We start from the raw sequence: 23,299 nt of genomic DNA on the forward strand, positions 1-23,299 counted from the left end.
CATTATCCTGGTTTTGCTCACTTCACTCAGCATCAGTTCATATATATCTTTCCAGGTTTTTCTGAAGTCCACTTGCTCATCATTTCTTACAGCACAATAGTACTCCATTACATTCATATATCACAGCTTGTTCAGCCATTCCCCAATTGATGAGCATCCCCTCAATTTCTAATTCTTTGCTACCACAAAAAGAGCTGCTATAAATATTTTTGTACATGTGGGTCCTTTTCCTATTTTTGTGCTCTCTCTGGGATACAGCCCTAGAAGTGCCATTGCTGGGTCAAAGGGTATGCACATTTTTATAGCCCTTTGGGCATACTTCCAAATTGTTCTCCAGAATGGTTGGATCAGTTCACAACTCCACTAATAATGCTAGCGTTCCAATTTTCCCACAACTTCTCCAACATTTATCATTATCCTGTTTTGTCATGTTGGCCAATCTGATAGGTGTGATGTGGTCCCTCAGAGTTGTTTTGATTTGCATTTCTCTAATCAATAGTGACTTAGAGCATTTTTTCATATGACTAGAGATAGCTTTAATTTCTTCATCTGAAAACTACCTGTTCATATCCTTTGACCATTTGTCAACTGGGGAATTCCAAATCACTTTCTAGATTTATCTCCTACCAGGCCCCCAAAGTCACCTTCCACTCTGGAGAAAGGAAGTCTGTTGCCTCATTTTGTCCAGGGGACATCTGGCACTCTTCCATCTCCAGGGCTTTGCCTCTCCTACAGATTGCTCAAGAATGCCTACCCACATTCTCTGGAGCCTTCGAGGCCCAGCTTAAATCCCACCTCCTACAAGAAGCCTTCTCTGACCAACCTAGTCAAAAGCAACCTCTTTTTCCTCTGCACTCCTATATCACTTACTATATGAACCATTCAGTTAACACTTTCCAATATTAAAAGATGTGTGAATTCATCAATGTAGGTACTTCTTCCACTGAAGAATACTGATGCAAACCACAAGGCTGGACTAAATGATCTCCAGGGTCCCTTATGATGTTCAGAATGAGAACTCTAAGGCCCTGAAAATCTCAAGTATCCTCAGAATCCTCCAAGGAAGATTACCACTGGGTCTCCACATGGTGGTCAGTGAATTTTAGGATTTGACTTCTTTAATTCTTCTAGGATCTGTGATTTCATTAGTATGGGTGGTCCTTCACAGATAGATATATCTCCTCCATGCTTTGGCAGAGTTACTGTGGCAAAACAATTCACATCCTGGTGACCAATGTTCTGGTGATGAGCCTTGCTCTGCATACCTAGAGATGCAGGTCTACAAGAGGCAGTGTAGAGGGGACACTGGACCTGGGACTCAGGAAGACTGAGGTTCAGATTCTGCTTCAGACGTTGTATGTGTTATCCTGGGCATGTCACTTAACCTTGACGTGCCTCAGTTTCCTCCTTTGTAAAACGAGGGACAGGACTCAACTTCTAAGGTCCCTTATTTCAGCTCTAAATCTGTGATCTGTGGCCCTGGAATAACAGGCAAACTTAGGCCAATTCTTAATATCTACACACCTTGGTAAGCCCTGCCAGAATCTGAACTTTCTGGCCAAACTTGAGAAAGCCTACTGTCATGTCCATTAGTGAAGGTACCTGGTGTTTGTCATCCATTTGTCACTAAGTATCAGTAGTTGCCTTATCAAATGTATATACTTTATATCTCTAACCAGACTGCAAACTCCTTGAGGGCAGGAGTCAGACTTTTTGTACTCTGAACATTACCTAGAAGTGCCTTCATCACACAGTACTAATCTTTTAAGGATGCAGCATTTCAGTGTTATTTGTCAGAACTCTACCAGGGTAGAGGGCAATTCATCCACATCTTACAGACAACTGCCTGAGCGGATATAACTGAAAAAACTAATCTGGTGGCCAGCTCTCTGGAGATGAGTCCGTGTGCACTCAGCCTGTCTAGGCTTCAACACAACAGATACACATTTAGAACATGGTCTTCACCTGAAGTCTGTCCAGCTTGGCAAAACCTGCCTCCACTGATGCCTTTGGGAATTCAGGTCATCATCATGTCAGGATAAAGCAACAGGGCCGTTTAATGGAGGCCCTAAGAGAACAAGCCTCAATGTTTGACTATTTGACAGAAACTCCATTGTGGCTGTGAGCTTTTATTATGCTGTGCTATATAAAAAGGGACATCACAGGGGTGACACAAACATGAAGTCAGCTGAAGGCAGGCAGGAGAATATGAGAAGGAAAAGTCATTCACTTCAAAGCAAACTCCCACTGACTTGCCCTGTGCAGTAAAGTAATTCCAGGAAGAAGGTAGGTAAGTCAGAATCTATTAAGCATTTCTAATAGAATAATGCTAGAAGGGCCTTCAGTACACAAGACACAGTTCCTACCTTGCAATTTTCCCATTAAAGATAAAATACACAGAGAAAAGGACAAAGGGATGCTCCTACAATAATGCCTAATTTTAATTCCAAACTCTTTTCAAGGTCTTCCACTTTACACCCTTCCCTTCCTTTCCTCTCCCCCTTACCTAACCCCTTGGCCAGGTGAGGCTCCTGATTGCTTTCCTTGTCGGAAATGCCCTACTCCCTAAGTGTGTGTTTGGGGGGAGGGGGGGACAACAAACCCTGCTACTCTTGAAGGAATTTCATAACCAAGAGACCAATTTAGGAATAAAAAGATGTAAACATCTGGCAGGTGCAGTAAGCCACTAGGCCCACCAGAGACAGAGGCGGCCCTTGGAAGCCAGTCCCCAAGTCATAACAGGGCAAGAAAATGGGAAAAGCTTTACTACCTCAGGTAGGCCTGCCCTCGGCTTCAAGGCCCGCATATCCTGGTACGTCATCTATTTCGATTCTCTTGACCCTTCAGCATTGCAACCAACCCACCATTCCCTGCAGCCTACTCCAAAAAGGAACTGGGCCAATAGGTACCAATGGTCTCTGCCTGCCTGTCTGGACAGCATGATAGCCTCTGGGGGAGCAAGTAGGAAACCTTTGCTATCTCTATGGTTCTCATCCTGTGGGTGAGTCCTAAATTGCCACATAGCTAGTTATTATGTCTCATCTTTGCTGATGCTATAAGTCATTGCCCATGGGCAAAACTTTTAAACCGGGACCTCAGAAACGGATCTGAATCTGCTTCTTCCCGACCTGACCTTTCCAGTCATATTTCACATTTTCACATTCTAGCCAGACTGAACTACCTGCTGCTCGCTAATTTAATCCCAACCTCTTTTACCTCATCCAGAAACTGGCCTCTCTGTCTAGAACTAATTCCTTTCTCTTCTTTGACTATTCAAAGTTTTCTTTTCATCCAAGGCCCAACTTATACGTCCCATCTTTCATGAAGCCTTTCCTGATCTCCTGGCCAAGTGAACTCTCCTTTGCCCCTGTCATCCCATCTTCTAACATGCATGCATGCATACATACATACGTGTGTGTGTGTAGACATATATTTATATATAGCCTATCTCTACGTAAGATTATAAGTTCCCTGAGGGTTCCCAGCACCAGTCATATGGTCCTGGACACAGTAGGCAGTTAATAATTTTTATTGAATTGAGTTAACAGTAACTCTTGGGGATGAAATTTTCAAACTTACCCAGAGCACACAGATGCCTTCTCCCAGTGCTGACTTCAATGAGTCTGCAAGTAACACACAGCTTGGCATTTATTTTTTTCTCAAATTTCCTATGGACTGTTTAGCTGCAAAGGGACAGTTCTCAAACCTATCCTAAGCCAAAATAAAGTATGTGCTAGGGAAAGGTAACCACAGAACCCAGACACCAGGGAAAAAACCCTACCCATACTCCTACAGAGACGCAACACAGTCATAGTCATTCAGGAAACTAATAAGCATTAATTAAGCATTTATGATGTGCCAGGCATAGTGCTAAGCTCTGGGGATACAAAGAAAGACAAAAGATAGCCCATGCCCTTGAGAAGCCCACAATCTAATGGGGGTGACAATATGAAAATAACCACGTACAAACAAGCTCTGTACAGGATAATTGGAAATAACTGACAGGGGGAAGGCCCTAGAATTAAGAGGGGCTGGGAGAAGCTGTCTTCAGAAGGTGGGATTTTAGCTGGGACTTGAAGGAAGCCAGGAGGCTGAGATGAGGAGCATGCCAGGGACAGGGAACAGTCAGGAAAAATACCCAGAGCCAGGATATGGAGTTGGTTGTTTGTGGAACAGCAAGGAGGCCAGTGTCCTGGATGGAATACAGTATGTGGGGTGAGGGGTGGGGGTATGCACAGTGTCATGAGGTTTAGATCATGGAAAGAAGCCACAGTGTAATATAACCACATGTACCAAAATATACTTCAGGTAAACTGATTCTCTCTTAGGGTAAATGATAGATCTATTTCCTATCAGATTCTATGCACCAGTGGGTCAGGCTGTGATTTACCCATCTGGAATAGGAGGGTATTGACCCAAAGTCCTCATGGGATGAGGTTTTTAACTGGAAGAGACTTTAGAAAAGATCTACTCCAATCTACCCATGGTAAAGAAACTGGGCCCAATAAGTTTAATTCACTTACCCAAGGTCACCAAGGTAGGAAGGATCTAAAACCAGTATTCCCACCACTATATGACTCGTTACAGCCACCAGCTCTAACAGTCTGTTGTAGGGTGCCTTCCAACTCTAACATTCTACATTCTAAAGACTCTTCCAGGGGAGCCAAGATGGCAGAGTAAAAAGTAAGTCACTCTCACTTTCTCTTACTGACCTCTGAAAGTCCAGAAAATATCGCTCCAGGAAAAACCCAAGAACAGCTAAACCAGCAGAAAGACAGGGTGCAGCAGTCTTATAGCCCAGGAAGCTTGGGGGATTAACAGGAAAGGCCCCTCTTGCTCTGGGGGAGGAAGAGCAGTACAGGATGGCAGGTGTCCCGGCAAGCCCCACTTCAGCATACCGGGGGAGATTCTGAGCCCCAGGGTGGTGGAGCAGACAAATACTAACACCAGGAACCATGAATGCCTCAGTACAGGCAGGGGAACTGGTAGACACCACCTTGGAAAACCACCAGCACTGTGTGTTCTTTTATCAAACCAAAAATGAAAGTAAGACAAGTTTATTCACTACCAACCTTAACTCTCTTGTTGTCCCTATGACCACCACCATGATCAACTCAGCTCAGGAAATAAAGAATGGCATTTCTTTTCCAAAAAAAGGTTTTCCCTATTGTTCCCACATCAGACTGAAGGGAATGGGTTAGAGGAGGAACTGAGAAAGAGGAAGAAATTCCTTTTAACTTGTTTTACAATCTATTCTCTTTTCAGCTTCTCTTCCCAATCAGCAGCTCTTTTTCCTATCCCTAAACATCAAACTATTTTTGGGTATTTCCCAGTTTTAAGGGTTGATGGTCAGAGGAATGGGCATCTGAAGCATGACCAAATTAACAGGAGATAACTATTAAGATAAGGACATGGCTAATCTTATATCTCTATCCTAAATCTCCCCAGGGCTTCAGTCTTGAATCTCCAACTGTCCACTAGACATCTTCACCTTAATGTGCTACCAGCATCTCAAAATTAAGATGACCCAAAATGAGCTTGGCCTCTGTCCCCTAAAACCTCTCTTTCCCTGACTTCTCTATTTCTGTTGTTGGCACCACAATCTTCCCAATCCCTCAAACTTGAATCCTTGGGGTTCTCTTTGGCTCTTCCCCTACATCTAATCAGCTATATCCTACTGATTTCTACTTCCAAGATATTACTTGCCTCTAATACTCTCTTCTCTAGTCTTACAGATACTACACTTATTCAGGTTCTATCTCTTCTTACCTAAACTACTGTAATCATCTCTCAACTGGTTATTGCCTCCATTACCTTCCCTCTAAAATTCATCCTTCAGACTATACAAATGAAGCAGGATAGATAAAAGCACTATGTAAACCACATGTATTGCTGTTATAAACCCCTAATTATAGCATTCAAGGCCCTTCACAATTTGACTCCAATCTGTCTTATCTCATAATACTCCTCACAAATTTTACCCTCTCTTTAATTGTCTTTGCGCCTATCATCCCAAGATTCTTGAAATGAATAGACGTTCCAGCACTCTCTCTTCTTTTTTAATTCTCCCCCTTACCTTCAAAGTCCATCTCAGGTTTCAATTCCTATATGAAGTTCTCCTCTCCCCCACCCTGCTCATCCAGGTAAAAGGAAACTCTTTTCTCATATTTCTTATAGCCCTTTACCTGGGCACTTGTATTGTATCAGTTATTTGTGCATTTGTCAAGAGGCTTTAATAGACCCAGAAGGAGCTGAGAATGTTTTATCTGGATGAGAGAAGGCTCAGGGAGGGACAACGATTTTTAGTGGCTGAAAGGATATTATTAGGAGGAAAGAACAGTTTGTTCTGTTTCATCTCAGAGGGCAGAACCAAGGACAATGGGTAGAAGTTATCATGAGGCAGAGAATGCACATTCTAATAAGAATAGCTATTCAAAAGAGGAACAGGTACCTAGTTCAGCCGGTTCCACTTCACTGAAGGTCTCTAAGCAAAGAATGGACAATCATTGTTGGGTACTTCTTTGATTCCACTCCCCTCCCACGCAGTCTAAGTCCTTGCTCACATAAGACACTTAGTTACCATTAGCTGAATCTGTCCCAATACAATATAACCACAAAGCAAAGCAAAATTTAGAGGAACTTTCTTCAGGTTAAATTCAGCAGAAATATTGTTGTTTGAAATAACAACAACAAAACCTAATTAAGTTAAACGTTGTTTAAATTTCATTCTTCCTCCTGTATCCCCAGTGCACAGTACAGTGCCTGGAGTACACAGTAGGCGCTTAATACATGCTTGCTGATTATGTAAAACGACCTCAGTCGACAGCAGCACAAGGAACTCAAAGTGCCAGATGACCACCACGAAGGGCTTCATCAAGGGCCAGGGAAACGTGCCTGGTGAGTCACACCCCGACAGCCCTCGGCCAGGAGGTATCCGAGTGCAGAAAGCCTGCGAGCCCCTGAGCACGCGACTCAAGTTTCACGCCTCCATCCCAGTGGCCCCGGGGGATGGGGGGCGTGGGGACAGCGCAGGGCTGGGGGCCCGGGGTTTGGGGGACCCGGGACTCGGCCTTTATGGCAACGTGATGCTGGTCACGTCTGGGCAAAACCAAAGGCAGATGAGGCCCCCAGCGGCGCCAAATCAGCCCAGGTGCCCCCACGCAACCGCGAACAGCGGCGGCTCTCGGCCCCCCGGGGCGCGTATGTCCCGTCCCGGCTCCCGTCCTCGGGCTCCGTCTCCGCAGATCCTGCCTGTCCCCTCCCGGCTCCCGTCGCTTCAGCACGGCTCCCGGAAAGCGGCGGGAGGGGAGAGGAGATCCACCAGTGTGGACGCCCGATCCGGCCCGCGTCCCTCGTCGCCTCACCTGCCGCCCGGGCTCCGACGGTGGAGGCGGAGGCCGTAGCTATTCCCGCTGCGGCAGCCAGCTTCTGCCAGACGCACCAGCTCATGGAGGCGGACTCCAAGGAACGAGCGCGGCCCCGCCCCCTCTGCGTCATCCCCGCGCGCCGTTGCGAGGCGACGCGGACGCGCCGCCCTCGACCTTCTGCCTCGGGTGTGCGAGCCACCGCTCCGCGTAGCCGTCTGAGAGTCTCCCGGACGCTACTCGCACCGCAGCCCCGGGAGGTAGGTAGTTCGGCGGCCGTGGTCCGCACTTCCGTCCCGATTCACGGCCTCAGGCCGCGTGGATGGCCGGGAGACTTGTAGAGGGAGGCCGCCCGGGAGCGGGGAGGGACCAGGCCCTGGCTGTGCCTACGGCCCTTCAGCCGCTGATGCAAACCCGACCCGGCCCCAGTGTTGTGTCTCTGAAGCCATGGTGACCCGAGCATCCAGGCCGCAGGAGCTTCCCTGGCCCGGGAGATGGGGGGAGGTCGGGGGAAGGAGGGAGTACTTGAGCCCTGGCAGGAGACCCTCGTCTTAGGTTCCTTCTGGTTTCCCGTAAGATTGGCCGCCGCTGCCTGTTCTGTGCCCCTGGGCCAGCTTGAGCTGTGACTCAGGGGGTGTTGGGACAGCGTCTTTGGGAGGGAATACAAGTTCTGAAACCTTGCCCCCAAGCGCTGTGCAGATTCAGCCCTGGCCTTCCCGTAACAGATTTTTAAAAGTCTCTTGTCATTCAGGTGTAGTGAAAGTAGCACTGGACTTGAAGTCAGAAGTGGTTTTGAATCCCAGTTTTGCTGCTTGTTAACTGTGTGACCTTAGGCGAGTCACTTCCTATTTTTCGTTCACACTGCAAACACCCTAAAAGTTCTCATGGCTTCTTGCATGGACCTCCTCATTGGCTTCCCAGTCTCAAATTTTTTGCCTCTAGAATCCACTCTCCACAAAGCTGCTAAATTGACATTCTTAAAGGACAGGTCTAATCATGTCATTCCCCTCCTCAAGAAGCTTCAGTAGGTGCCTGTTTCCTTTAGGATAAAGTACAGGACCCTCTTTGTGGCATTTAAATCCCTTCACCTTGTGGAGTTCCCCTTTAGAAATTGTAACTTCCAGTCAAACTTTGCTACTTGTTGTGCATAGTTCCTTATTAATGCTTCTGCACAGGCTGTCTCCCATGCCTGGAATAGTCCCCTTCCTCTGCCTCGTGGAAGCCCTAGTTTCCCTGAAAGCTACCTCAAGTGCTACCTCCTTTTAAGAGGCTTTTCTGGATTTCCCCAATCCTTAGTGTCTCTCCCATAGAAATTATTTTGTATTTACTTAACGTGTTGTTATTTCCCGCCCCCCCCCCCCAGTTTCTTCCCTTCCTTGAGGGTAGAGACTGTTTCACTTTTGTCTTTTTCCTGAACACCTAGTACTTAATATAGATAATAGATAGGTCGAAGAGCTGTATCTGTTTTTTGGGGGGGAATAAGTAGGGAATTCCTGGTAAGGAAATCCCCTCTATCAGTTAAGATCAGCATCTTCTTTACCACTTGATACCTTAGAGAGTTGCTTGGGGGCACTAAGAGTTTAAGTGGCTTGCCTAGAATCACAGCCAATATGGGTCAGAGGCAGGATTTGAACCCACATCTTTCTGACCCTAGAGTGGTTGAGTTAAATTGAATCTCTAAGGCAGGGATTCTTAACTTTTTTGTCTGTGTGTCATGGATCTCTTTTGCAATCTAGGTGAAGCCTATATATACTTCTCAGAATAATTTTTTTTTAATTCATGATTGAAAGACATGCTAAATTCCAGTTAGAGATTATTGAAAATAAAAATGTAGTTTTTTTATTTTTTGTTTTTCCCTATTCAGATTCATAGGCCCCAGGTTAAGAACCTTGTTCTAGGGCCGACTTTCCATATCTCTAAAATGATGGATTTAGATTAGATGATCTATAAGGTCCCTTGTAACCGTAAAATCCTGATTCCTTGTCAGTTTATTTACTGTTAACCAAGCAATGTACAGTTTGTCAGCCCTTTGAGCCCCTTGAAAACTTTAGCAATACCCTAATGACATTCTAATCAATGTTTCCCAAATTACCTAACATGAGTCTGGGAGAGTCAGACCCCTTACCTAACAGCTGTGTGATTGAAAAGGTTGGGGGCATAGGGCTCAAAGGAATTTCGTTTTATGGTTTTTAGGTAGGGATAATTTTAAAAGAAGGATTCAGCTAAAAAAGATGTCTCATTTTGTTGGGCTGCAGATTGTACCCAAAGTATACATCAGATAATATTTTGGTGCTTTGGATGTGATGAGGCTCAGTTGACAGCTGAGTGAAGAGGGCCTCCATCTCACCAGCTGCTTGAACCATACCAGGGACAAGAATGGCAGCTGTGAGAAGAGTGATTTGGTAAGCACAAAGCTCTGACATCGTATGAGCATTAAACCATGGACAAGTACTTCCTTTTTGTTAATTATTCAGAAAATTTTCTGTATTTACCCTTCCAGCTTTATCATCTACTGTTAGAACAACTTCATAACAATAGCACTCACATTTAAAGTTTGGAGAATGCTTTCCTTATAATACCCAGTAAGGTGTGGGCATCCTTATTTTATAAGTGAAGAAACCTCATCTCAGAGGAGGGAAGCGCCTTGTCCGTAGTCACACAGCATAAAGCATGGAAGAATTAGGGTTCCGTCCAGGGCTTCTGACTCCAAGTCTGGGATTCTTCTCTCTCTGCCGGCTGTGTGGCTTCCCCCCATGAACATACCATTCCTCCAGCACAAGTTTACTCAGTACTTCAGGAGCACTTCGTATCCATTTGCTCATGGTGTTTGCCCTGTATAGATGCCCTTTTCTTTGTCCAAGTCCTAAATGTGAGTTACAAAGACCCCACCTCTTCCCTGTAGGCTTCCTCATCTCCTGCAGCTTCCCCCCCCCCAAGTTATATCTATTGCTACTTGTTAACTTATATTTTAAAGTTTTTTTATGTGTTTATATCTTAGCTCTTCTGCCAGAAATTTAGGTCTTCAAGGGTAGAGACTATGTCTTACTGATTTTTTGTGTCTCCCACAGTACCTGCATATACTAGGCACTCAGATATTTGTTAGTTGAGTGGAGGAAAAAAAAACAACTTGGAGAATCTGTCAGAATCAGATGGCAGTTTCAGAAACATTTAAAGATTTTTAAAACTTTTCTTTTTCTTGTCCCATGGGTAACTTGGAGAGCCTTTGAAAATGCCAGGTGTTGGGGCAGCTAGGTGGCACAATGGATAGAGCACCGGCCCTGGATTCAGAAGGACCTAAGTTCAAATCCAGCCTCAGACACATAACACTTACTAGCTGTGTGACCCTGGGCAAGTCACTTAACCCCATTGCCTAGCAAAAAACAAAACAAAAAAAACCCAAAACCGAAAAACGAAAATGCCAGGTGTTGGATATGAAGGAATGTGTTGAGAGGGTCTTTGGAAGCCTAAGAAAGATGTTTCACTTTGACCAGTCAGTCTTTTAAATCCTTGCATTACTGCTATTCTTACACCTTCCCTTGAGTGTGAAGCAAGTATCGGCATAATTTAACACCAAGAAAATGAGTAAACACTAAGACTTTAAAAGAAAAATTTTTTAACTGCTTCAGAATCTCTGTAATTTCAGGTGTGCTCAGTCCTGCCCTTCGTTTTATTAATATCCCTGGGGATTAATGCAGCTTAACTTTATCCTTGACCAAAATAGCTTCTGTTGAGGTCTGGTCTGTCCATATGCAAAAACTTTTATCCTTATTACCCATAAGTAACCCCTGGAAGAGTCAAAAACTAATCACTTTTCATAACTGAAAGTCATTCTTATTTTCCAGCAGTGGGGTTAGTTAGTTCTGTTTACTACAACTTACCACACTGATTTTAAGTGTCTTCAGAATCACATTTTGCTAACAACAAATGTTTAAAAAGAATACTGTCCCCTGAGTACACAATAACACACAATAACATGGTTTGTCAGTCAGTCAGCACTCTAATCATCACCCAACAAGGCTCAGTTTTGTGCTATGTATTGTGGGTTGTAGGGAATGCCAATATAAGTATAAGCCCTGGGCCAGGAGCTTGCTCTGAGATGGAACGAGCACTTTCCTCAGTCAGATCTGTCTTCTGAGTTTATATCTTGAATTTCCATGTCACTATAATAGCTCTTTACCGACAGGTTCTTTTTTTGCTTGCTCATTTTTGCATCCTTTTTCTTGACTTTGGACTTTATATTAGAGCTGGGCTCTGCTTACCTTGGGTTAGGGGTTACTGGGCTGAGCTCCAGTCTTTTATATCCTTCTGCTGCTTTCATGGCTAGTTCTGGTCACTGCCCTCCTGGTCTGCACTCTGGTCCTTAGCTAGGTAGACCCCTGCTCCCTTATGACTACTTACACTCCTCTTGGCCCTGGAACTATAACCCAGGGCTGGGTAAGGGACAAAGGAACTGCCACATGGTGCCTAATCTTGTGCCCATTGCTAGTACAGGTGTCCCCAGGACCTCTTTCTGACCAGGTGTTCAGTCCCCTTATTGTTATAACAATAAGGTGCCCCTAGCCCCCACCCTAGTGTTCATAGACCTCTCTTTCTGTCCTAAGCTTCCCTGGACTGGGAAAGTAACTCACTGTGACTTTTTGTTGGTTATCTCACTCAGAATTCAGTTTGATGCTTTCTAAAGTTATTTTGAGAATTGTATTGGAAGAGCTCCGCAAAAATGCTTACCTCACTCTGCTATGTTGGCTCCTCCTACCTCTTTTTAAATGAGATTGGAAGATCTGAATCGGAATCCTAGCTCTGGCAGTGACTTGCTGTATAACCTGTACAAATCACTTTGCTTTTCTGAATCCATGTTTTCTCATCTGTAAGATGAGGATGATAATCCTTGTACCAGCCACCTGACAAGGTTGTTATAAGGAAGAAAATACTTTGTAAACTTTAAAGTACTATAAAGGAAGTAAGGAGATATTTTTGTAACTTCAAGCCCCTGGCTCAGGGATGGAGAAACTGTGGCCTCGAAGCCACATGTGGCCTTTAGGTCCTCAAGTGCAGCCCTTAACTGAATCCAAACTTCACAGAACAAATCCCCTTAATAAAAGGATTTGCTCTGTGAAACTTGGACTCAGTCAGAAAGCTACACCCAAGGACCTAGAAGGCCACATGTGGCCTCAAGGCCACAGGTTCCCCATCCCTGCCCTGGCCTATTGGTGAGGATTAAACAGCATTGCCTTACTAACTTTGGTAGACAAATCTGCATGGCTTTGTCATCTTTTTTATGTATAATGTGAATGTTTGATGGTAGTTTCATTGAATGAATGAGAATGCCCTTGACTCATCAGAATCTTTTCTTTGTAGCTTCCTACAACAGAATTTAGTGAAGATCAGTTTTCCCACTTCACATCACCTGCATACATCCTCCATCCAGCTCAACTCCAACCGGGCTTCCCTCACTCGAATGCATAGGAAGGCTTATGCTCGATTATATCCAGTGATGTTGGTCAAGCAAGATGGATCTACCATTCGTATCAGATATAAGGAGCCTCGGCGGATCCTTACAGTAAGAAATTGAGCACAAACTCATTTTTAAAAATTGTTTTTATATTAATCCAGAAAGGTTTTATTAAGAGCCTACTATGTGTAAAATATTGTGCTGTGATTTGGGGTACAAAGACAAAAGAGAAGACAGTCCCTGCCCTCTAGGAGCTTACATTTTACTTGGGGGATACCTCATGCAAACAGATAAATATATCTATGATAATTAGAGAAGGAGAGAGAATGTACTAACAAAAGAATGAGGAAAGGCTTCCTCTAGGAAATGGTGCGTGAGCTGGGCCTTGAAGGAAGGCAGGGGTTCCAGAAGGTGCAGATCAGAAAGGAGCATGGGAGCAGTCTATGAAAAGACGTGGAGGCCAGGAATGGAGAGCTACAGTTGAGGAATGGCAAGAAGGCCAGTGTGGCTGGAACTGAGGGTATATGAGGGGAGCTGGAGGCAATACCCCTGGAAAGGCAGGCTGGAACCAGATTATGCAGGGTTTTAAATGCTAAGCAAAGGAGGTTGTATTTTATCCTGGAAGAAGCAGGAAGCCAACAAAGGTTCTCGGGCAGGGGAATGGCCCAGTCAGATTTGTGCTTTGGGAATGTTGTTGTGGCTGTCAAATGGAGGATAGATTAGAATGAGGAGAGACTAGAATTTGTAGGTCCAGTCAGGAGGTGACTGTCTCCTTCCTGGCAAGAAATGTAAGATACTGAATGAGAGTGACAGTCGTGTGAGTAGAGAGAAAGGAATAGCTGTGGAGGTGATGTGGAAGAGGTCAGATTGACAAGACTTGGCGACTGGTCAAATCTGGGAAGGGAGGGGGAAAGAAGAACCAAGCTTCTCTGAGGTGGCTGTACCCTCCCCGGAAATGGAAGGAGCAGGTTCTTGGGGGAAATTGAAAAGTCCGTTTTGGGGGTGTTGAGTTGGAGGTGCGTGCCTGGGGGGGACCTCAGAAGCCATCTCTCCTAATCCCCTCATTTTACAGGTGAGGAAACAGATCCCAGGGAAATGAAATGATTTGCCCAAGGCCATGTAAACAGAAAGCATCAGAGGCAAAATTTGAACCCAGGTTCTGTGGCTCCAGAGGGGTCATTTTTGTGCTGTACTGTTCTGATGTCTAATAGGCAGTTATTGATACAGAATTAGTGTTCAGTATGAAAGGCTGTTTATCCAGGTCTAGGAATTATTTACATAAAGATGATAATAGATGAAATCTCTGAAACAATGAGATAATTATACAAGAGAACTTTAGGGGAGTTCTAACCCCACAGGTAGGGCTGGGACATGATTGATCCAGCAATGGAGACTGAGAAGTCAGACAGAAGAATAACCAGGAGAAATCCTGAAAACTGAGGAAACCAAGTGTATCCAGCAGGAAGGAGGAGTCTCCAGGGTCCATGCTATGGAGAAGTCAAGAAATACGTGGTTTGAGTCTAGGCCAAAGGATATAGCAAATAAGATCATTGAAAACCCTGAGAGAACAGTTTCAGTTAGGTGCTGGGGTCTCAAGCCAGATTGCAAGAGGTTGATAAAAGGAAATGGCAGAGGAAGGGTGCAGGTGGCTTTTTTCTGGGCGTTTGGCTGTGAAATGGAGGTAGAGAGGCATCTCGATGATGACTTAGAGATTTATACTGGGCCCTGTGCTCTTCCACATTTTTGTCAATGATTTAGACAAAGGCATAGATGATGTGCTTATTAAATTAGAACATTGCACGACGCTGGGAAGGATAGCTGATAGGTTTGATGACACTCAGGATCTGAAAATCAACCAATAAATTGTGGAATGTTCAAGTGCCTGCTTTGTGACAGACCCTATGCTTGCTGCTGGGGATACAAAGACCATAGTTCAGCAATGCTTTATGGGTTATATCTGTGATTTGATGTGGAATAAAAAAGAAATTTAACAGAGATAAGTATGACTGTCTATGTTCGGGCTCAAAAATAAATTCACAAATTTAGGATGAAAAAGACAGGAGTTCTTGTGAGAGAGACCTGGGGCTTTAGGGTGTGGCAAACTCATTTATTTGAGTCCTCAGTGTGACATGGCAGTTGGAAAGCTAATGCCATTCTGAGCTCATGGAGACAGGCAGAGCACCCAGCATGAGGGAGCTGATCATTCTGCTGAGGTCTGTCCTGGTCACGTGACAGGTGAAGCACTGTTCTTGGTTGTGGGCACCACATTTTTAGAAAGATGTAGGTAAGCGGGAGCGCTGCAGAAGAAGATGAGACCAGGATTGTGGGAGGATGGAGGATGCACTGTCTGGGGAGTTGTGAAGGATGGGAGGTGTCTAGCCTGGAAGAGAGAAGACTGAGGAGGGTGATAGCTGTCTGCAGGAGTCAAGAGGGCTGTTGTGTAGAGAAGTGGTTACACTCATTCTGCTTGGCCCCAGAACAGCGGGACAAGAGGCAGAATTAGGCTGAATGGCAAGGAAAGCTCCCTAACGACTGGAGCCATCCAGAATTTAGTGGACTGCCTCAGGAAGAGGACCTCAAAGAGAGGCCGATGGACCACTTGTTAGGGGTGTTGTTGGAGGGATTCTTGTTCAGATTTCGGTGTGGAACGTGTGGCCCACAACATTCCTGAGTGTGGCTCAGCCAGATTAAAATGTAATTGAGAGAAGCGAGCAGAACCAGGAGAACGTTGTACACAGTAGCAGCCACACTGTGCAATGACTGACTTTGATATACTAAGCTCTTCTCAGCAATGCAGGGATCTAAGACAACTCCAAAAGACTCCCGATGGAAAATGCTGTCCACATCCAGAGAAAGAACTCTGGAGTCTGAATGCAGATGGAAGCATACTATTTGCTCTCCTTTTCTTTTGTTGTTTTGTTTTGATTGTACTTTCTCGTGGTTCCTCCCATTGGTTCTAATTCTTTACTTCATGACTAATATGAAAATATGTTTAATATGAATGTTTAGTAGACCTTATATCAGATTGCATGCCATCTTAGGGAGGAGGAGAAAATTTAAAACTCAGAATCTTATGGAAGTGAATTTTGAAAACTAAAAATAAGTAAATTGTTTTAAAAAGTTTTTTTTAATGTAATTGAGAAATATTTAACAAAATAAACAAATATATGGCAGCCAGATGGTGCAGTGGTTAGAGTGCTGGACCTGGAGTCAGGAAGACTCATCTTGCTGAGTTCAAATCTGGCCAAAGACACTTACTAGTTGTGTGACCCTGGACAAGTCACTTTACCCTGTTTGCCCCAGTTTCCTCATCTGTAAAATGAGCTGGAGAAGGAAATGGCAAACCAGTCCAGTATCTCTGCCAAGAAAACCCCAAATAGGGTCACAGGGAATTGGATATGACTATTAATAAGACTAAATGGCAATAGCGGATAAAAATACAGTAAAACAGATGACGTTAATATGTGGTTTTCCAAGTCCTGCCTGCCTGCAGGGATCCTTATGAACAGTTTAGTGGCTTCTGATTCTATTTGAATTGAACACCACCAGAACCCGGGACCTCTGGGGTCCCTTCCAACTCAGACAATCTGTGATTCTGCCACTGTTGTAAACTCTGACCTTCCTGTCTACATTCTTTCCCCACTTCAGACTGTCCTTAACACTTCTGCCAGATTAATTTTCCTTTACATAGATCTGTGTGTGTATCTCCTTTGTTCAAAACCCTTCGGTGATTCCCTGTTGCTTACTGAATAGAATTCATATTCACCCTTGCATTTAGGATCCTCCACAGTTTTGTAGCACCAGACGTTTCTTATTTATCTCATACTGCTTATGTCTCCATACACAATGGTCTGGCCAGATTATACTGCTGGCCTCTTCTTTTTATTGATATCTATATCTATATTCCCTTTTAAAAATTAAATTTATTTTAAGTGAACAAAAATCCATTTTCTCTTCTATCCCCTCCCCCCACACCATTGGGAAAAAGAAAATGAAACCTTTGTAACAAATATGCATAGGCAAGCAAAATACTTCCTTGCATTAGCTATGTCTGAATACTTCTCTGTTAAGAGGTTGTTACCATGCTTCTTCATTGGTACTGTGGAATCAGGGCTGGTCACTGTGATAATCAGAACTCTGAAGTCCTCCAAAGTTGCTTGTTTTTATAGTATTGTTATTGTGCAATTTATTGTACTTGCCTCACTCTGCCTCAGCCCATACAGGTCTTCCCAGGTTTCACGGAACTCTGCATTTTATCATTTCTTATGACAAAATAATACTCCATTACATTCATATACCGTCTGTTCAGTCATTTACCTGCCAGTAAATGGTCAACGGATATGACCAGGCAGTTTTCAAAGGAAGAAATCCAAGCTGTCAACAGCCATATGAAAAAGTGCTCCAAATCACTAATAACTGGAGAAATGCCACCTGAAGACGCTGTGATGTCCCACTTCACACCCAAGAGACAGGCAGAGTTGACAAAAATGGAAAATGACAAATGTTGTAGGGCAAAAACCTGGCACACAAATGCGCTATTGGCAGAGCTGTGAGCTGGCATGGCCAGTCTGGAAGGCAGTTTGGAAGCAGTCATTAAAATATGCATCTCCTTTGACTCAGCGATACCACAATTGGACCCATACCTCAGAGTTGTTTTTTAAAAAAAGGAAAAGGACCCGATAGACAGAAATCTTTCTAGCAGCTTTTTTTTTTATAGTGGTAAAGAGCAGGAAACTAAGATGATGCCCTTCAACTGCCATAATCTTTCCATTTCTCACGCTTTCCTGTCTCCATGACTTTATTCCCACTATTCCTTATGGCCTGATGCCTCTGCCTTATGCCCAGTAAATCCCTAGCCATCCTTTAAAGGTCATCTCACGTGCAGCTTCCTTAAGCTCTGTCTGCTTCTTCTCAGTCAATCATAACACTTTGCTAGCATCCCTCTTATGCATTTGTTAGCTAATATTTTGTATTAGATGCGTGTGTATGTGTGTCAAACCCCCTGCTAGACTATAAATTCTATGAAGGTAGAAACCACGACTTATTATTATAAGTATTAATCATAGATTTAGATCATAGATTAGAACCAAAAAGGACCTCAGAGGTCATCTAATTCAACCCCCTCATTTTACAGAGGAGGAAACGGAAGCCCAGAGAGGCTAAGTCATTTGTTCAAGGTCACTCAGGTAATTTTTGCATCCCTCCACATTATCCAGAACAATACTGTACACATTGTGGGCCCTTAATGTTTGTTAAATGAATGAGATTATATTTCTTTGGATGTATAAATTCTAGTGTGGGTGTTGTCTAAAAAAATCAGCTCTATTTCTTTATAGTGACCTCATAGGAGGAAGCTTTGGCTCAATACTGCTTCATAACAAAATGTTTTTCTTCTTTAATGTACATGCAGGCAATGACTGACAATTCTGATCTTCTCAAATAGGGTCATCCAAGACCTCCCTTTATAAACTCCCACTAATAAATGCTGCTAATGACAAGCTTATGAGCTCAGGCTAAAGAGCTAACATAGATTAATTCCTGCACTGTAGAACTAGTTGCTGCTGGAAGATCTTTTGTTTGATTCATAAATTAATATCTAATTAATGAGGTTTTTGAAATTTCAAATATCACGGAGGCTTTGCCACCCTGAGAATTCAGCTGTTGTCTGTGCTGTATTTTGATATCTTGTACTAGGAGAAGATCCTGAGGAAAGTAATAAAAAATAATTAAATGGGAAATAAATTGTATGAAGAAAGGCTAAATATACTGGGTTTATAGAGCCTTGATAAGAATTTGCTAAACAGAGGGTTTAATTACATTTCCCTGCAGGAATGAAATTGTCAGGGGTAGGCCAGAAGACTGTTTGTTGGGGATGACATAGAAGGGATTCATGCTTCAGTGCAGGTTGGACCAGATGGCTTCCAAGGTCTTTTCTGTCTCAGGATTATGATACTGAGTTTTCAGGATTTCATGCTGAATGATTACATCATTTGCTTTTCCGCATGTCTTTCAGATGCCAGTAGATATTGACACACTGTCGCCAGAGGAAAGAAAGATTAGACTACGCAAACGGAATCTGAAGTATGTTGAAGTGGAAAAAAAAGAGGCAGAATTTGGAGATGACTTCAATGTGGAACAATATGCAAAATTTTGGAAGAAAAACTGAACATGTTATGATGTTAAGATTGTATAAAGGGTGAGTGCATTTAATGCACCCAAATATATTACTATTTTTAAAAATTAAAAACTATAAAACCTTATAGTGATGCACTTATTTATCTTTTATGTGGATGGTTTTCCTAGAATTTTTTCCCTCCACTGCTTCTCTCTGATTCAGACCCTTGCCTTGACCTGAGGGGCAACTTCTGTGTGCATAGCAGTGGGAAATGAGGACAGATAATATGTGGCCCCTGCCCTCCAGGAATTTACAGAGGCAAAGATGAACCTGATTTCTTTTTAGGAGTTTCCATTTTCATAGGAGAGAGAAAATGTGCAAACAATAATCACAGTTTATATGCACAGTATAAAATATACACATTTGTTCCTGTTTTCTTGGATTCTTACAACTGTGTGAGATTCCTCCAGTGAGAATATGGGCCCAGGGAGGCAGTGAGTCAAACTGATCTCACCATGTATCTGAGGCTCTGAGGCTCTTTCCATCGATGACTCTCACATAGACAAATAGCCACCATGCAGGTAGAATGTGCTTAGTGCTAGGAAGGTAGGTTGGAAGGGAAGGTTGTTTTTAACAGAGGGGATCAGGGGAGACTTTATGGGAGAGGCATCATTTGAGCCAGACCTTGAGAGATGGGGAAGATTTCAAGAAGTAGGACTGAAGGAATGTCGAGACCAGTGAAATAGGGTTGAAAAGGTAGCATGAACCTAGTTGGAGGCCGAGTGCCAAGTTGTATAGAGTTTAAGAATTTGGTGGAGGACATGGAGCCATTGCAGGTTTTTGATAGAAGAGTGACCTCTTAGGGAGATTAATCTGGAAGCAGGGAATAGTAGGTGAAGTGCCAGCCTAGGGGTCAGGAAGACCCGAGTGCAAGGGTCATGTCTGATATCCTGTCTGTGTGATCCTGAGCAAATCATTTAACCTCTCAGTTTCCTAGGCAATTCTCTCTAGAAATTACAGAGAAGATGTAGATCTGTATTGGTTGGTAGAGGGAGTTTCCTTTCTCCTTCTGGCTGTGCTGCTGATTTTCCAGAATTCCACACCAGGCCTCAGCTTCATCCTCACCCTGGAACATCCTCAGTCATGCCAGCCCTCTTATCCTATTGGTGGATTCTTCCTGGGGCCTCCATTTTGGGGAATGCCCTAGGCGGCCAAACTTCATTCTCTTCCCAGCTGTGCTTCTGACTTTTTGGACTTTTTTTTTGGTTAGGCAGTGGGGTTAAATGACTGCCCAAGGTCACACAGCTAGTAAGTGTTAAGTGTCTGAGGCCGGATTTGAACTCAGATCCTCCTGTCTCCAGGGCCAGTGCTCTATCCACTATGCCGCCTAGCTGCCTCATGACTTTTTGGACTTTGACACCACAAACCACCCCACCCAGGAGGTATCTTCTCCCCTCCTCCACTCCTTTTTCAGCTGTGTTTTGTATATTATCTTCCCTTATCAGAATGTAGGCTCTTTTAGGGCAGGGATTATTTTTCTTTTTGCTTTAGTACAATGTCTGCCACATTTGTAGTTGCTGTTCAGTTATTTTCAGTTGTGTCGGACTCTTCGTAACCCCATTTGGGGTTTTCTTGGCAGAGATACTGAAGTGGTTTGCCATTTACTTCACCTGCTTATTTTACAGATGAGGAAACTGAGGCAGACAGGGTGAAGTGACTTGCCCAGGGTCACATAGCTAGTAAGTATCTTGAGCCCAGATTTGAACTGAGGAAGATGAGCCTTCCTGCCCCACACTCTGTCCACTGCACCCCCCAGCTGCCTGTGTCACATAGTAAATGCCACATAAATGCTTACCTTGCTAGTAAAATCACAGGTCCAGTGCAGAAAATCAGTGTATAAAGTAGATTGAATGAGAAGATAATATGGGCTGATAGAAGGCTATTATTGTATTTCTTAATGGTAAGTTTTTTACTTTTTTTTTTCATAATGATAACAGTGGTAGCAATGAATGAAAACCATAAATTAAGCACTTACTATGCTGAGCCTTGTGCTAAAGGCTGGGATTACAAACACAAAAGACGGTCACTGCCTTCAAGAAGCTCACAGTCACAGAATCCCAGAATTTGAGAGTTGGAAGGGACGAAAGTGACCGTCTAGTCTAACCCATACATAAAAAGAATCTCCATTCTAATAGGAGACAAGACAAAGGGGAGGGGTGACCAGGTATGTATGAGCTGGGTTCTACAAAATTGTAAAAATAATGAATGGAACAGGAGGGCAGTGAGTTGACACGCCCTTTCCAGAGACCAAGGTAGAGTTTATTTGATTACAGTCCTCAGAGCAAGAGGAGGCAGGAGCAGAGCATGCCCCCTCCCCGGGCAGTTTCTGGTGATCTGATTGAGAGGATGGAGCAGAAGCAGCAGCAGCCTCAGAATAGAAAATGGAAGTGGGAAGATGAGGTCACACAGTCCAAGAGAGTACAAAGCTAAGTGGGATAGAGAGAAGGGAGAAGAATTACTGAGTTGTAAATTTATAGTAGGCAATTGCTGATGGAGGAGTAGAGCTCTGGGAAGAGACTAAGGCAATATATAGAGTTGTATGAATCACCCACATAGAGATTATAATGAAAACAATGGGAGATAAGATCAAGAAGGAGTGTAGAGGGAGAAAAGGGCCCAAGACAAAACCTTAGGATAGACTTAGAGACCCAACATGGATGATGAGCCAGCAAAAGAGAGTGAGGGACAGTGGTCAGAGTGGCAGGAAGACAACCCAGAAAGGAAGAACTTTGTGGGAGGAAAGCAGGGTGAACAGTGCCAAATGCTACCGAGAGATCCCAAAGGATGAGTACTGAAAAAAGGCTACCATACTGGGCAGTCAGATCACTGGTAAATTTGGAGAGAGCAGTTTGTTGAGTGATTAGATCAGAAGCCAGATTACAAGATTTGGGTTGAGGGAGTTAAAGGAAAGGAAAGTATAGGCAATGAGTATAGACAACTTTTTCTAGGAATTTGGTTAAGAAAAGGCGAAGGGATGGCTTGGGGGGATGGTAAAGGCTAGCTGAGGTTTTTTGCATTTGGGGTAACAGCCACTTTTGTAGGCATAAGGGAAGGAATAAGTAGATAAGGAAAGATTGAAGATTAGAGAGAAGGGGAAAATTCGGTTGCAATGTGCTGGAAGAGGTGGGAGGGGAGGGGATCGAGGTCATAGGGAGAGAGATTGGCCTTTTTGAGAAGGATCACCTTGTCAAAGACAAGGTGAAATATCTGAGAGAATAGGGGATCTTATTGAGATAAGAAATGGAGAAAAAGGAGCAAATGATGTTAATTTTCTCAGAAAAGTTAGAATCCGGAGGTGAGAGAGAAGGTAATGTTTGGGATATCTTCTGTGGGCAGTAGGATAGGAAGGCAATTAGAGAGGAGTAAAAGGATTGCTTTGCCATAGTAAGGGCTTAGTTGGGTTTCGATAACATAAATTTGATGGGCAGCTAGGTGGTGTAGTGGATAGAGTGCCCGGCCTCTGTCGAGTCAGGAAGACTCATCTTCGTGAGTTCAAATCTGGCTCTGGATACTTCGTACCTGTGTGACCAGCAAGTCACTTAACCCCGTTTGCTCATCTGTAAAATGAGCTAGAGAAAGAAATGGCAAACCACTCCAGTATCTTTGCTGAGAAAACCCCAAAGGGGGTCACAAAGAGACAGGCATGACTGAAAAACGAGTGAACAACAACAAACAAACAGATTTGTAGTATACCCAGTAAAGTCCGTTATGTGACTTCCTCTGGCTCTATTCACCGGCTCATGAGGAGGAGTGATTAAAGTGAGGCGTGCAAGAGATGAGTGGCCAAATTTCAAGGCATTAAAGAGCCCACAGGGAAGCTGAGATAATACATAAACCAAAAGGCAAAGTAATAAGTAATAAAAAGCAAGACTACAAAAGAAGCCCATGACAAGTGCCAAATGGATGATTTAGTCAATATGATGGAAATATAGAAGGGAGACCAGGACTGAGGGAGGCCTGAGTGTGGCCTGAGGTGGTGTGGGAAGGTTTCATTGAGGAGATGGAACTTGACTGGACCTTTCTCAGAAGTTACTAATGATCTCTTAATTGCCAGTTTCTCAAGCTTCATTTTCCTCCACTTCTCAGCAGCCTTTGACAGTTGATCACCCTCCCCTCCTTGATACTCTGTCCTGGTTCTCTTCCTTCCTATATGACCATTCCTTCATTGCATTTGCTGGATCCTCTTCCAGATCATGCCCTCTGACTAATTGTGGGTATCCCTCAGGGTTCTGCCCTGGGCTGTCTTCTCTTCTCCCTCTATACCTCTTCACTTGGGGATCTCATCAGCTCCCATGGAATTAATTACCATCT

At 43.8% G+C, this 23,299-nt stretch overlaps 2 protein-coding genes across 2 annotated transcripts in view; one reads left to right on the forward strand and one right to left on the reverse strand.

The window, feature by feature from the left end:
* The window catches only part of GUK1 (guanylate kinase 1), a 32,300-nt gene extending 24,829 nt beyond the window's left edge, over nt 1-7,471 (reverse strand). Inside the window, exon 1 of the mRNA XM_027842131.1 lies at nt 7,365-7,471. Coding sequence (XP_027697932.1) covers nt 7,365-7,449 — 85 coding nt within the window. The 5' untranslated portion in view covers nt 7,450-7,471. The remainder of the gene's footprint in view (nt 1-7,364) is intronic.
* A 50-nt stretch (nt 7,472-7,521) lies between these two features.
* MRPL55 (mitochondrial ribosomal protein L55) lies at nt 7,522-19,073 on the forward strand. Its single transcript, XM_027842194.1, has 4 exons — nt 7,522-7,624; nt 9,620-9,766; nt 12,720-12,921; nt 18,827-19,073. The coding sequence occupies exons 2-4, from the start codon at nt 9,741-9,743 to the stop codon at nt 18,977-18,979; spliced, it is 381 nt and encodes a 126-aa protein (XP_027697995.1). The 5' UTR covers nt 7,522-7,624; nt 9,620-9,740; the 3' UTR covers nt 18,980-19,073.
* The last annotated feature ends 4,226 nt before the right edge of the window (nt 19,074-23,299 follow it).

This window comes from Vombatus ursinus, unplaced genomic scaffold, assembly GCF_900497805.2.
Source record: "Vombatus ursinus unplaced genomic scaffold, bare-nosed wombat genome assembly UNPS02014867.1, whole genome shotgun sequence".
NCBI lineage: Eukaryota > Metazoa > Chordata > Mammalia > Diprotodontia > Vombatidae > Vombatus > Vombatus ursinus.